General features: G+C 48.9%; 1 protein-coding gene across 1 annotated transcript in view; it reads right to left on the bottom strand.

The window, feature by feature from the left end:
• The window catches only part of Efr3b (EFR3 homolog B), an 81,314-nt gene that overhangs the window by 43,535 nt on the left and 24,068 nt on the right, over positions 1 to 13,711 (bottom strand). Inside the window, exons 2-3 of the mRNA XM_026404048.2 lie at positions 4,083 to 4,159; positions 3,050 to 3,177 (exon numbers count right to left, since the gene is read on the bottom strand). Of these exons, the coding sequence (XP_026259833.1) occupies positions 3,050 to 3,177; positions 4,083 to 4,159 (205 nt within the window). The remainder of the gene's footprint in view (positions 1 to 3,049; positions 3,178 to 4,082; positions 4,160 to 13,711) is intronic.

Genomic DNA, 13,711 nt, shown 5'->3' with positions numbered 1-13,711 from the left:
GGAACACCCACACAGCTGGAAATGGGTGACGATGCAGGGAGGAAGTGGCCAGAAGAAGGGGGCTCTACCATGGGGACCAACACCCAAGGTTCACATCCATTGTGTCAAACCATGGAGCCCCCCCCCCCCCCCCCCCCCGTGTCCTGCCAGGGAGACGCACCGCGCCTCCTGCTGTTTGCACCTGAATATTTTGCTCTTTCAAAGGCGCTGCCAGTGATGAGGGAGATAAAGATGGATGTGGGGTCCCATAGGGAAAGACAGAAAAGGGGAGGAGAGAGAACGAGAGAGGAGCACTGACAGATTTTTCTTCTCCAATTGTTTATGATTAAAGCCCACGATGAAGCCTTCAGGCTTTAAATACCTAGATGCTGTAATGGCTATTTTTAACAGGACGATGCCAATTTTGAATCGAAATTCTAAGGGCAGTGGAAGGATTCTAAGTGGCTCTGTTGGCTACCAGACATTTTTTTTGGGGAAAAAAAATCACTGCAGAGAGGGCAGGCAAAATCAGTATTAAATGTTTAATGTGTCCACTGGCACATGGTTTCAGGGTCAATCTAGCATAAAGCCATTTTCACTCGCTTGAGTACACTCTACAGTAATGTCAAGGCCCTTTATATAATCAGCATGCACAGTGCATTCATGCTCCTTTTATTGGGTATATAACCTAATTTTATTACATAAAATTATTATACAGACATATTAGTTTACATTCTCCTTTTACATCAGGGGTAGCCTGATTTCAGATTTTCTAGGGCTGAGGGTAGAGCTCAGTGGTAGAGTGTGTGTTCCGTATAAACAACCCCCGACCCTCCACATACACAAAGGTTTGCTGGTGGTACCTGGGGAATCTGTTCCTCAGCACCCTGTTAGCCCCGTGCAAACCTTCTCACTCTAGTTCAAGGGCCTTTCCAATTTCCTCACCAGGAAGAAGGGCCTTGGAGAGCTGATGGACAGTGTGGGGGAGGGGACCAGGGAGGCCCAGGTAAGAGAACACCACAAAGGCCCAGAGAGCCAGGGTGTCATCAGCCAGTCTGTCTGGAGTTTTATAGCAGGAGTGGTGGGCACGGCTGGGTTAGGGGCAAATAGTGGGAGAAGCCAGAAGTCAAGCTGAGGAACATGGATTTTATTCTAAAGGAACCAGGAAGGTATAGTTTCAGGTCTGTATGTGAAGAGCCCAAATGCACCACTCACAAAATGAGTACTCTTAACATATTGGTATATTTGTATTATATTTTCTAGGCACTGAGATTTGTTGTTGATCTTTATTTTTTAATTTTATTATTATTATTATTATAATCTTTGAATATAATTATGCAGCTGATTTTTCATTAACTTAAGACATTTTTCATACTATAAAAGGTAAGCATCACTATAAACACCATTTTTATTGACTAGATAATATTTTATCAAACAACATACACCATAATTTACGGGGTGGGGTGGGGTACCAGGGATTGAACTCAGGGGCACTCAACCATTGAGCCACATCCCCAGCCCTATTTTGTATTTTATTTAGAGACAGGGTCTCACTGAGTTGCTTAGTGCCTTGTCGTTGCTGAGGCTGGCTTTGAACTCGTGATCCTCCTGCCTCAGCTTCCCGAGCTGCTGGGATTGCAGGAGTACACCACCACGCCAGCTTGAACTCTTCTCCGATGGATAATTAAGTTATTTCTATTTTTCATTATTATTTAAAAAAAAAACATAATTTACATCTCTGGAGGTAAAAGTAGGTTTTATATAAGATCAATTCCTTGGGAATAGTGAATAGAAATGGAACTATTAGATCAAAGGGCACATATTTTGAAGCCCTTGATACATATTTCAGAATTACTTTCTAGAAAATTTCAATCAGTTTTAACTCTTTCTAGGAATCGTGCCATTTGCCGAGTAGTACTGAAAGTATTTACTTTTTTTTTGCTAATTTGATAAAACAGTATCTTAGTATTTATCCTTCATCTTTGATTAAAAATTTGTTGAATATTATTCCATGTTTGTAACAAGTTCTAGCTTCCCTTCTGCAAGCTGATTATTTATGGCCTTTGCCTCAAATCTGTTAGTGTCTCAACCTTTCCAGTCCACCCCAAATTATTTATTATGCACACTACTTGTGTATGAGTTTGAATCCTTTGTCTTACTTTTAAACTTATTTTTTAGTTGTTGGTGGACTGTTATTTTATTTATTTATTTATTTATATGAGGTGCTGAGAATCTAATCCAGGGCCTCACACATGTGAAGCAAGAACTCTACCACTGAGCTACACCCCAGTCCCATGTCTTACTTTTTAAATGATATTTATTTTTGGTGTTTGCCTTTAAAATTTTGATTGTTTCTCTTTTGACATCAAAACATTTAAATTTTTAAATAGTTACATCTATTCATTAGTCATTTTCTTTAATACATCTTCTCTCCTCTAATTCCCTCTCAGAAGATTGATAAGTATTTCATTTCAGTGTATTTTCTTATTTTTTCTTGGTCCTGGGGGTTGAACCCAGGGCACTTTACCACTGAGGTACATCCTCGGCCCTTTTATTTTTTTATTTTGAGACAGGGGCTCACTAAGTTGCTGAGGCTGGCCTTGAACTTGCAATTCTCATGCCTCAGCCTCCAAGCCTCTGGGATTACAGGTGTGGGCCACAATTCCTGGCTCATTTAGTGCATTTCTAAAAGACAAATCGCCCCAGCCTTGTCTTCTCACTAGACCATGGACAGCTCCTCCTGACTTGAAGACAGTAAGTTGAGTGAGGAGGGATCAGTTTGATGAAAGCAATAGTGTGTCCTGGGCTGAGTAATTCCTCAGTGCCCCAGATGTGTGGGAGGGCTTCAGTGTAGAGACTCAGGACTAAAGGATGCCAAAAGAGGTGCTTGGAGGGAGCCAACACCACTTCTTCCCAAATCATGGAACGTGGAACCCATCCTCAGTTCCTGTTCCATTCTCTCAGTCTGTCCAATAATCCAGCCTACTGGATTTTCTTAAGATGGTATCTGTTGTTTTCCCCCGGTGATATAACCGTTTCTGGACAACTCCCTCCATGCCACTGTACTTACCCGTATCGATGACGACCCACATCACGGATGAGCCTCTCGGAGAGGTAGGCGCCGATCCGATCTAGCTTTTCTGGAGCCGAGAGGGCATAGAAGGTCAGCTTCTCCATGTTGGTCTTCACCAGGCCATCCTGGAAAAGAGGGTTCAAGATCATCGTGGCAGGGCTAGGGCAGAAGGGTTCAGGTCTGGAGGTAGATGTCATTCAACTGAATCAACATTCCCAGTGTCTATTGTGTGTCTGCCAGACAACAGGCCAGGCATTGGGGACACAGTTCCTGCCTTCCAGGTATTCAAAAACTAGCCCCAGCTACATGTACCAGCTACAAACAAACAAGAATAGTGAATAACAAAAATATAAATGTGTGTGCATGTGTGTACATATGTATATGCACATATGCACATGAATGTACACACGTGTGCATGGGTGAGTGTGAAAATGAATGACAAGGTCTCATCAAATGGGACTCAGGATTAAGATGTGCTAGGCCTCTACCACCAAGACATAAAGGAGGGAGCTCTTTATTCTCACAGAATTCTCCAGAGGATGCTAGAAATGTGATCCTCCAACCACCCATACAGAAAAGCCATTGATTCCCAAAGCAACTCAAGAACCTCAAATCCTGACATTTCTTAGACTACAGCCTGATGCATGGGGGCAGCTTAGAAGCCAAGAAGCAGGGTTTCCCGTGGGTGCACACTGACCCCTGGCAGATACCAGAGGGAGTGGGGCAGAGACATGGGCTCTCCAAAGTACAAGATGGTGGGGGGGTGATCCTGCTAATCTGAGAGGAGATAATTCTCCCAGGAGGGCTAGCGCCTCCAGGGACAATCACTTAGACAGTAGTGAGAAGTGTCTCCGCACCAAACAAACTTCAACTGCCTTCTTCTGCATGTCCTGACTTTGGAGCCTCCACCATTCCCTTCAGGGTGCTCAGGTTGAGTGGGGAGGTCCAGTGTCCCGGGTGGGGGGGCACCAGTCCTCCTGAGCCTGCCTGGCTGGGGAGAGCTGCGGTGCCTGCTAGAGATGTGACCCACCTCGGGATCCTCAGGGAAGATGTTGTCAACCAGCCTTTTGTACCTGGGGCGAAGGGCGCCACAGCAGCCGCACACACCTGGACGGGAAGGAGAAAGCCATGAGCGAAGCCTCCTGGTCAGGCTGAGGAGTGGGCACCAGGCCAGGCCCCACAAGTCTTGTAAGGAGCCGAATCCTGCCTGGAAGCAGGAGGCCTTGTCCGTCTACTTCCCCATCCCCACAGGCCAGGTCGCTGGCCACTCTGTGCCACGTCTTTCCTTGGGGTCAGGCAGGGTGGAACATGCAGGGGTGAAGCCAGGCCACAGAGGAGCACTTGGAGGGGTGAGGCCTGGAGAGGGTTGAGAGGACCTCTAAAGGTCAGGAGCCCCCCATGTCAACCACACACACACACACACACACACACACACACACACACACAGGCTCGTGTATTTCTAGGGTCAGAAACTATACAACTGCCCCCTGCAGCCTCAGAGGCCTAACCAGGGAAGATGGACACAGCATGCAGGCCCCGCGGCCCCTCCCTGAGCCCTGCAGCGCTCCCAGCTGTCTCTTTGCCTCCATCTCCCACCATCCTCTCCCCTGCCGCCATTTCCTCTGCGGAAGGCCACGTGAAACTATGATGGATCAACACGGCCATTAATTATTAACGTTTGAAAATGCATCTTTGATGCAGTGTGGCTGTGGCATTTGGGAACTACAGCATTCAAGACTTAGGCTGGGTCCTAGGGGCCACCCAGCACGTGGTCCTCAAATGCCAGTCCCCGGGAGGCTTTCATCCATCAGTGGCCAAAAGAAACACTAAGAACAACGTGGCATGCTTTTGTGAAGCTAAATTTATTCCATTGAGAAGACCCAGATGACTTCCTTCTCGATGTTTGGCACCGGGAAGCCACGGCGTTAGGAAATCCAGGATAAAATGAACTTTGGCAAAGTTACTCCGGGTCCCACGGCACGTTTAGTTAAAGAGGAAATCAGAACATCTGGGAATCATCGCTCTCCTCCAACCCTCTTCCCCAGGCAGGAGCCTCTTCCGCACCAGCCCAGCTCCACCACCCTGCAGGAAGCAGAGGGGAGGGGGCTGCCAGGGAGGGGCCCGAAGGCCTGGGAAAGTCCTGCACCCCCCCCCCCCCAGGAAAAATCAGCACCCTTTCATTCCACCAATTAAAGATGAATTCCGCCTGTACAAGTGTTCTACTTGACATGCAAATGTGCCCTGGGAAGATCAGACTGTGGGTCATTGAGAAAAGAATGAATTCCTTCAGTGGGAATGACTCCAGCCACACAAAGAGCCCTACACAGGCAGAAGGCTTCCCAGTTCTGGTGGGGAGGGATGGGGCCCGCACTGCCTGCCAGGAGGAGGAAAGAGCCAGGATTTGGGTTCTAGGGTTGATCTGGGTATGAGGGAATGGGGGTGTCCTTGGAGAAGCCCAGAGGCACCCAGAGGTGGGGCATCAGGTGACCGACCTCTTGGCATTGGGTAACTGATTTGTGATCCCCGGCCCCCTGCCCACAGGGGAAGCTGTGTGGCTCTCAGCCTCCATCGCAGGTCGGTCTAGCTGACCTCCCTGAGTTTACCTGGCATCTGTCTATACCATCCTGCCCCTGTCTGGGAGAAGGTGTTAGGGCTATGGCTGGTTGGCACCCAGGGTCATTTCCCATGACAGGACAGCTCCTATTCCACCTCTTGGGCTGTGGTGGCTGTGCCTGTCCTCTGCTCAATCAGGCTCTCAGGATGCTTTATCCCGATGCCCAGGTAGGACTCTCCTAACCTGTTTCATCCTGACAACATCATGGGGTGATACCGTTTTTATCCCCACTTCACAGATGAGGAGACTGAGGTATTTAAAGGTTAAGTTACCTGACGAGGGCCACACAACTCCAACAAATGGCAGCCCAGGATCTGAAACCTTAAAGTCAAGCTTCAGAGGCTGTGTCACTCACCACTGTACCTGGGATGGATGGGCTATGTTTTCTCAGAGCCAGGAAAACTCCAGGCACATAGCAAAGAGACGACCTCAGGGCAATGCACCTCAGACCTACCGGAGCCACTAGAGGTCTTGTTGAAAGGCCATTCTCATTCAACAGCTCTCTCTCTATACACACACACACACACACACATAGGTTTCTGCCCAGGGGTTACTTGAGCTAATGCACCCCATTGCTTCCTCTTTACTCCCAACTCCCTTGGGAAAAAAAAAAAAAAAACAAACAAAAACAAAAAACAGACATGGAGGACCAGGCCCCGGGGTCAGACTAAAGACAGCTTGAGCAGACTTAAGAATTTAGGTTTGGCCTAATTTCCCCCATAGATTTGATTGGTGCGTTATAATCCTACATAATGGTGGGGGGCTTGGCTTCACTTGAATAGGGTGCTCTGAGAGCCTCCTGAGAAGCGGGTGACAGTGAGGATTCATCCAGAGGTGGCAGGGAAGATGAGACAGGTGGGTGCCAGGGAGACGTGTGAGTGAGCGGCTGGAGGCTGAGGCTGGGGGTGGGATGTTTGAGCCCAGAGATGACAGCAGGGCACGGGAGGGAGGGCAGGAGGGCGGAAGCAGCCAGACTGAGGGGTCCCAAGAGGAGGGAGAGGAGGAAGGCAGGTCAGCCGCCTGGGTTTTCCATGGGACGCCCAGGGAGGAGCAGGAAACAGGGGTGGCTGGGGGTGGGGGCGGCAAACATCTGGATGGGACCATCCCGCTGGCAGTCGGTGAGGAGAGCAAGGGCTCCTGAGAAAGACCAGGGCTGAAGGCCTGAAGGTCAAGCTCTGGCTGCGACCACTGTGCTGGGGGAGAGGAGCCAACTGCAGAGGGGCGCGGGGAGGCAGGAACTGTGTCACTTTCTGTAAAACATTCCATATTTCTTTCCCTCGTTTCTCTTCTTCTTTAAGCTTCTCTAAGATGAGATATCTGGAGTCCGGCCAAAGAAAATAATCTCTAACAATAGAACCTTCAAGAAATCTGGGTGTCGCCCGGGGTGTCTACACGAGGAAACCTGTATACAAGGGCTGGCAAACCAGCCCGCTCTGTTGGGCTCTGGAGTTTTGCTTGTTTGCTTGTTGTTTTCGATCCTTTATAAACACAGTTTTGAGGAAAAAAAAAATAAGGTAGGGAGGCAAAATTAATAGCCTGGCTTAGGAGGAAAAAGTATAGAAAAAGTAACAGTTTTGTTGGCTTGAAGTCGTTCCCCATTGGATGAATTTGAAAGTGGCTGTTGTGGGTGACTATAAAGGCAGACAGCAAATTCCCAACTGGAGGAAAGAAACGCAAGAAAGACTCACTGGGGAAAACGAACCTAGGGCTGATACTCTACCATCCCATCTGCTCCACTTTAGGAAGAGAGAAATCACAGAGATAAAGACATTTTTTGGAATCTCAGCCAGAGGGCAGAAAGCCCTGTGCCACACAGCCGGCACCTCCTGGGTAGGTATCCAGAGCCCACAATGAGGGAGATAAAGTTCTCTCTCAGATAGGGCACGAGCTGGGGAGGGCTTTGGTCAGGTGCAAAAGTGCCCCACCTCTGGGAGCCAAGCAGGAGGTGCTGGGAACCCACGGGGGCCCTAGAAGGCTCCCAGCTCTAAGAAGGAAATCCAAAGTCGCCACTCTCTGGCTAGGGGAACAAACAAGAATAGAACACACTAAAACAAAATTGAAAGCAGTTCATTGTAATGAGTGTTTAAGTAATATGCTTTTATATATTTCTCTAATCTTGCTTCTGAGGGCAGTTATTCTTAGTGTTAGTACATAGTAGAAGGTAGAGTTTATCTCACAGCCACATCCCCTAGGGAACCATTTAATTCTGAGCCATTTTATTTGGAAGAGAGATACACTCTCTACCAGGGTCCTCTCTCACTCCCTGAGGACGATATCTGGCAGATCCAACCAAAGCCTAATTGACAAGGATCCTCTTGGATCTGTAGTACATAAATTGTTTGTTTGTTTTTGATTCAGGGTCCTGCTATGTTGCCCAGACTGGCCTCCAACTCCTGGGCTCAGGGGATCCTCCAGTCTCAGCCTCCCGAGTCTCAACCTCCCGAGTAGCTGGGACTACAGGCCATACCGCTGCACCTGGCTTTACATAATCTTAAGAAACAGTGATACAGGCAACTTCACTAGTGTGAAGCTGCAGTGGTTACTGAAAAGCCGAGTTACTAACAGCATGTTCAAAGACAAGATTTCAGGGGCTTCATCCAACTTTAAAACCCTATGACCTGTCCCAGTCCCCTGCCCTCCTGCTCCTGTCCTGGGGCTCATTCTGCCCCTGCCTCAGGCCCATGCACCAAACATCCCCCTTCCAGAATGTCCTTCCCAGTGTCTTCAGGGCTCCCCTCTCATCTCCTGAGGGTCTCTGCCCACATGCCACCCCGCTGTGCAAAGCCACCCTGGCTACAATCCCCCTGTGATTCTCTGGGCCCAATTTATTCCTTTTCACCATCCTACTCCCATCTGCATCCACACCGTGTCCCCCTTGGAGGGACGCTCCTGTGTCTGGGCTGCAGCAGAGTCTAACCCCTGGGTGGAGGAGGTAGAAACTGCTTGTGCGGGTTTTCGCCCAAGGAAGGATCAACCGTGATGAAGCCGAAGAGCATCGTGCACGTCCAGGAGGGGAAAGCGTGGAGAGGCGGTGGCCATTCTTGGGGTGTGCGCTGGACGGTGCTCCAGAGGCTGTGGGGAGAGCTCCTGGACGTGGGGCTCATCTCTCCCCAGGGTCAGGGCTCTGAGGCCCACGTGTTGCCTGTGGGCAGCCAGGGCGCGGGTCCTGCTGCCCAGATCCCGGATGCTCGGATGCTCTTTGGAGCTGCCCTTTCGGCCTGAGGAGGGGCAGAGGTTGAAATGCCCTGCTGTGACTCTGACACAGAGTCAGGGCGGGAAGCTGCCCTGCACGTCGGACGCTGCCTCGCACCTGTCCTGCCTCTGCGATCGATGGCCGGACCCCGTGCACCGCGGCCCTGTCTCTTCTTGGAACTGCTCGCCTGATCCTGAGTCCTTGACTCATCTGTCCCTGAGGTCAGACCTGCCCACTGCCCCCAGCCCCAGGGTGAATGGAGGTTGGAAACAAAGACACAAACACTAGACACACTGAACTTGTCAAAACTTACCCCCCCCCTCCCACCACCAGCCGGGTGTCCTCTGCCAGGCCCACTGAGGTAGAGGTGGGTCCCTCTGGACTCCTTCCTCTCCTTCATCACTGCCTTGCATCTCCCCTGGGGCGGATCTGTAATATCTTTAAAAAGTCCCAGGGTTTACCACCTGCGCTGTGCTAAGCACTAGGCTAAGCACTTGACCAATATTTCATATAATACTTGTCACAACCCCAGAAGGTAAGTTCTATATTCTCATTTCCCAGATAAAGAGGCAGGATCAGAGAGGTTAAGGGCCCTGTCCAAGGTCACACTGCATGTACCTCTCTGCCATGAGGGTCCCTTAATTCTCCCATTACTCTGCCCCACCCGGGACATCCCCACAACTTCTCAAGTTCAGTCTGTGCTTTCCTTTGCCACCGTCACTGTTGGACACCTCCTTGGCATCTGATACTAGTCCTAAACCTGGCCATCTTGCTTCAATTCATTCTCTATGCAGCTTTGAGGCAAATTTTTGATTCGTTGCTTCACAGTCAAGCAGTTAGTGTGGCTCCCTCCTACGTTTAAAGTGTCAACACTGCCACTTAGTCTTTAACAAGGGAGGCCCACTAAGGGTCGGAATCACTCCACCCTGAAGCTCTTTCTCCTCTTGCCCATGCTCTGCCTCCTGGACAGTGATGTCCAGTAGGCAGGGGCCACCGTGGAGACCAGAGGGAGAGAGGCTGGGAGGTCCAAGAGGCAGCCTGGTGGGGGGAGTGCAGCGTGGGAGCCCCATGGTGTGGACGAGGGTGCTCGGGGACAGGGGCTGGCACACACTGGAGCATGGTGAGAGCCCAGGTCTGGCTGGGTCCTGACACCTGCTGCGACTCCCTGGGAACCCCATCCACAGCAGGCTCCCCCAGGGCCACTGTGTCCCTCCACCAGCTCACACCCCACGTCCTCGGCCACACCACCTCGTTCGATCCTCTACTGCTGCTGTGCAGGCTGAGATATGTGAGTGACGCCTTTTTTCTCCCCCTCCCCCAGGTAAACCGTGCTCAGGTCTGTGTTCTTCCGACCCGGCACCGACCCGGCACCGTATCCTGAGCCCAGAGGACCTGAGGAAAGCAGGAGGATGGCCATTCCACCTGCCTTTGATCAGCGTGAGACCCGGGGAAGTCACCCCTCCCCGGCCCTCGGCTTCCTCTTTATAAACATCAACTCCATTATCCCCATTCACCAAGAGAAATGCCTTTTTGCTCAAAATAGTTCATATTTATTTTCTTATCTTTACAGTCTCCGTGTGAAGACGAGGGCTGCACTCGGTGTCTACAAAGCAAAGGGAATTCTTCCAAACAATTTGCCATAACATTGAACCCAGGGCTAATGGCACAGGCACCCCTTTCAAATGAATTGGAGGAAATTAAACAAAGTTCAGAGAGAAAGGTGTGTCCCCGCCATCCAGTGCTTCCCAGGGGGGCCAGGCCTTGTGCACAACTGACGTTAATTAAACTCCAGCAGTTTGCACTGAAGTTGCTGAGTGGTGGGGGGATGGGGGGAGGAGGAAGCTAAACATGAAGATTCTGCCACCAAGGAACTTCCTCTCAAGTTGGGGACATGGGACTCCCAATTTAAACTTGATGATGGGTCACAATGAGCCCAAGGAGTCCATAAAACTGAAGAAATCCCTGAGTCGGAGGAGTCTAGAAAGGCTTCCTGGAAGAGGCGAGACCTGCCTGGATCCTTAGGGGTGGAGGTAGGTCTGGGGCGTCCATGGAATGAAAGCGCAGCCTGTCAATGCAGGAATGTGTAAGAGAACCCAAGACCTCTGCTGTTTCTCTCCTTTTCTTCGCTTCCATTTTTAAAAGGAATTCGTGCTCATGGGGACAAGTTTATAAACTAGGGGTAAAAAATGGACATAAACATCACTTATAATCCCAGTATTCAGAGATAACTATTAACATTATAATGTGTTCTATGGATTTTGTTTCTGTGTTCATGCATATTTCTAAAAAATATTTACCTTCTCACTAGATATATTTCAAAATTCTTTTTTTTTTTTCCTTTTGTGGAGCTAGGATTTGAACCCAGGACCTTAGTACATGCTGGGCAAGTGTTAGCAAATCCAAGTGCTGGGCCACTCTCCCAGCCCTCTTCAAAACCTTGTCTTAATGGTTATTTCATCTTTTGAGCTGACCCCAATTTATTGAATTATTCTTTGTTGTTTCCAATTTGTCATTATTCAGAGGAAATCATTTGCCCTTGGTAATTAAAGCCCAGAATCCCTCCAGAGCCTGGTTTTGTTGTATTGGTGATGAGGAAATCTATGGCGCTGCCTGTCTGCAAGACTGGAGTGCAACAGAGGGGAGCATCTGCAGAGACCAGGACCTGTGTCTTGCCCAGGGAAGGTTCTGGATTGAAGAGATCAAGAGGAAGTACTGGTGAAAATGAAATTGGGGGAGGAGGCAGGGACTGGGGTTGCAGACAGATCTTACTGGAAGTGGAATGAAAAAGCAGCTGAATTCTCCCTGGGGAGGCAGACAAACCAGCAGCTGGCAGGAGCCTGACCTTTCGGCACTCCGCAGCTTCCAAGACGCTCACCGCTTTCCGGCCAATCTCAGTTAATCTGATTACCACCTTAATTGAGGATGGGAATTTAAAAAGAAAGAAACGTGTCCGATTGATTTAGTGCCAGGCCTTCAATTCTTTACTAACAGTAGGCTTCCTTAGGCTTTGGGATCACTTTTCAAGTGAATAATGGATAAAAATAAACAGAATCTTTTCCCATTCACTGTCCCTTGGGACCACGAACAGTAGGAAACATTTATCTCGACCATGTTCAAGTGCCAGGCTGCCTGGCTTCAAACCCAGCCCCCACTGTCCACGCTGAGCAAACCGAGGCAAGTCATGTGCCTTGGCCTCCCTATCTGCAAAATGGGAGAAGGAGAATGACCTCAGGGGGTGGTGGCAGAGACTGGGAAATGTAACACAAAGTTCTTAGAACTGTCCCTGGACACGACAAGTACTCAATGACTGCTAGCTTGCTTCATCATCATCATCACCATCATCACCAACACCACCACCACTACCCCCACCACCACCACCAGGGTAATTAGTTATTAGTAAGATTTCTTTCCCAATCCAGGAGAAACAAGGCAGGGTAGAATGAAATGGAATAACAGACCAACAAGGGCCCCTGCAGTCTTTCTTCTATGCTTGAAGTGTGTTAAGAAATGCAAGTCCAAATCCAAATAGCCACACCATTGCCTCTTAGAGGGGCAAGGACAAAGAGTGGGGAAAGGGTGTCACTGTGACCAGCAGCAGCAGCAGACCCCAGCCTGTCTGTGCCAGGCACTGTGCATTCTTTTGTTCATCTTTAGAGAAAGTCTCTGAGGTTGATCAAATTATCCTTCTTTTACAGACGGCACCAAACCTAGGCTCTTCTCCATTATGTGGACTTGCAGAAGTTACAGAACCGAGGTCTCTGCTTGCAAATTCCTCATTTTGTTGTTAGATAAAAATGGAAAAGAAAATCTATTCAACAGGAATGTAGAACATACCATCAGGATCCTATAAATTAAATGTTACACACGCACAGAGCAGGGTTGCTGAGGAAACTAGAGATGGGATGAGAAAGTGTCAGAGGAGACTGATTTTGAACATTATTAAAATAGAAGGATTCCATTGTATTGTAAGGAAAAGGTGGCTTTCCATAGAGGATTTCCATGGAGAGGGGAGAAGAAAAAAAGCATTTCCTGAATGCATATTATTGTATGGGCCTAACTGGAACACTTTACATAAATCCCACAAGATTAGTGTTGTTACTATTCAGATGAGAAAACCAAAGCTCAGAGAGGTTAATTAATTGGCCCAGCCAACGTCATGCAGGGATCAAAGAACACAGCCAGGAAGGCCCTCTGACCTCAGAGCACTGGTACCTGCACAGATCTGAAGTGAGAGTAAATATCAGACAGGAGTGTGAAGAAAATATGCTTCCTGGATGGACTTCCAGGATGGATTACGTTTTTTGTTTCTAAAGTCATCTATGGTGAAATTTGAGCCAGTTCTATGGATCCTCCCAATGTCAAGTTCCTTGTACAGACAGTGAATCACAGCTAAGTGAGATGTTAGCATTGGGGAGGCTGGGTGAAGGGTACTTGAACCTCCCTGTGCATTTCTTTGCAACAATGTAGAAATCCATATTTCAAAATAAAAAAAATTTAAAAGTTGCTTATAATGCAGGCAACTATGCTTCCTTTGAGTAGAATTGAGAGCTGGCAGAGGGCCTAGACTCAGCCTGATCTGCTCAGGGGATCAAGGGTAAAACTTGTCATGCCAGGGCCTCCCCACTGCCTGTGAGTGGCCAACCAACCTGCACTAGAGTGGCCATAACTGGAGAGAGGAAGATTGGTCAATGCATATATTGAGCACATTGTGGGTACCCATGGTGCTAAGGGCTACCTGGGGAAATGAAAGTTTATAAGACCCAGGTCAGGTTTGGGGGACTCTTAATAGTCAAGCTGGAGAGAAAAGGCACAGCCAGCTAAATAAAATTAGGTGGCCTGGGTGATCCAGACT

This window comes from Urocitellus parryii, chromosome 12, assembly GCF_045843805.1.
Source record: "Urocitellus parryii isolate mUroPar1 chromosome 12, mUroPar1.hap1, whole genome shotgun sequence".
NCBI lineage: Eukaryota > Metazoa > Chordata > Mammalia > Rodentia > Sciuridae > Urocitellus > Urocitellus parryii.
Note: the sequence above shows the minus strand (reverse complement) of the source record. Positions and strands in the feature narration are given on the sequence as shown.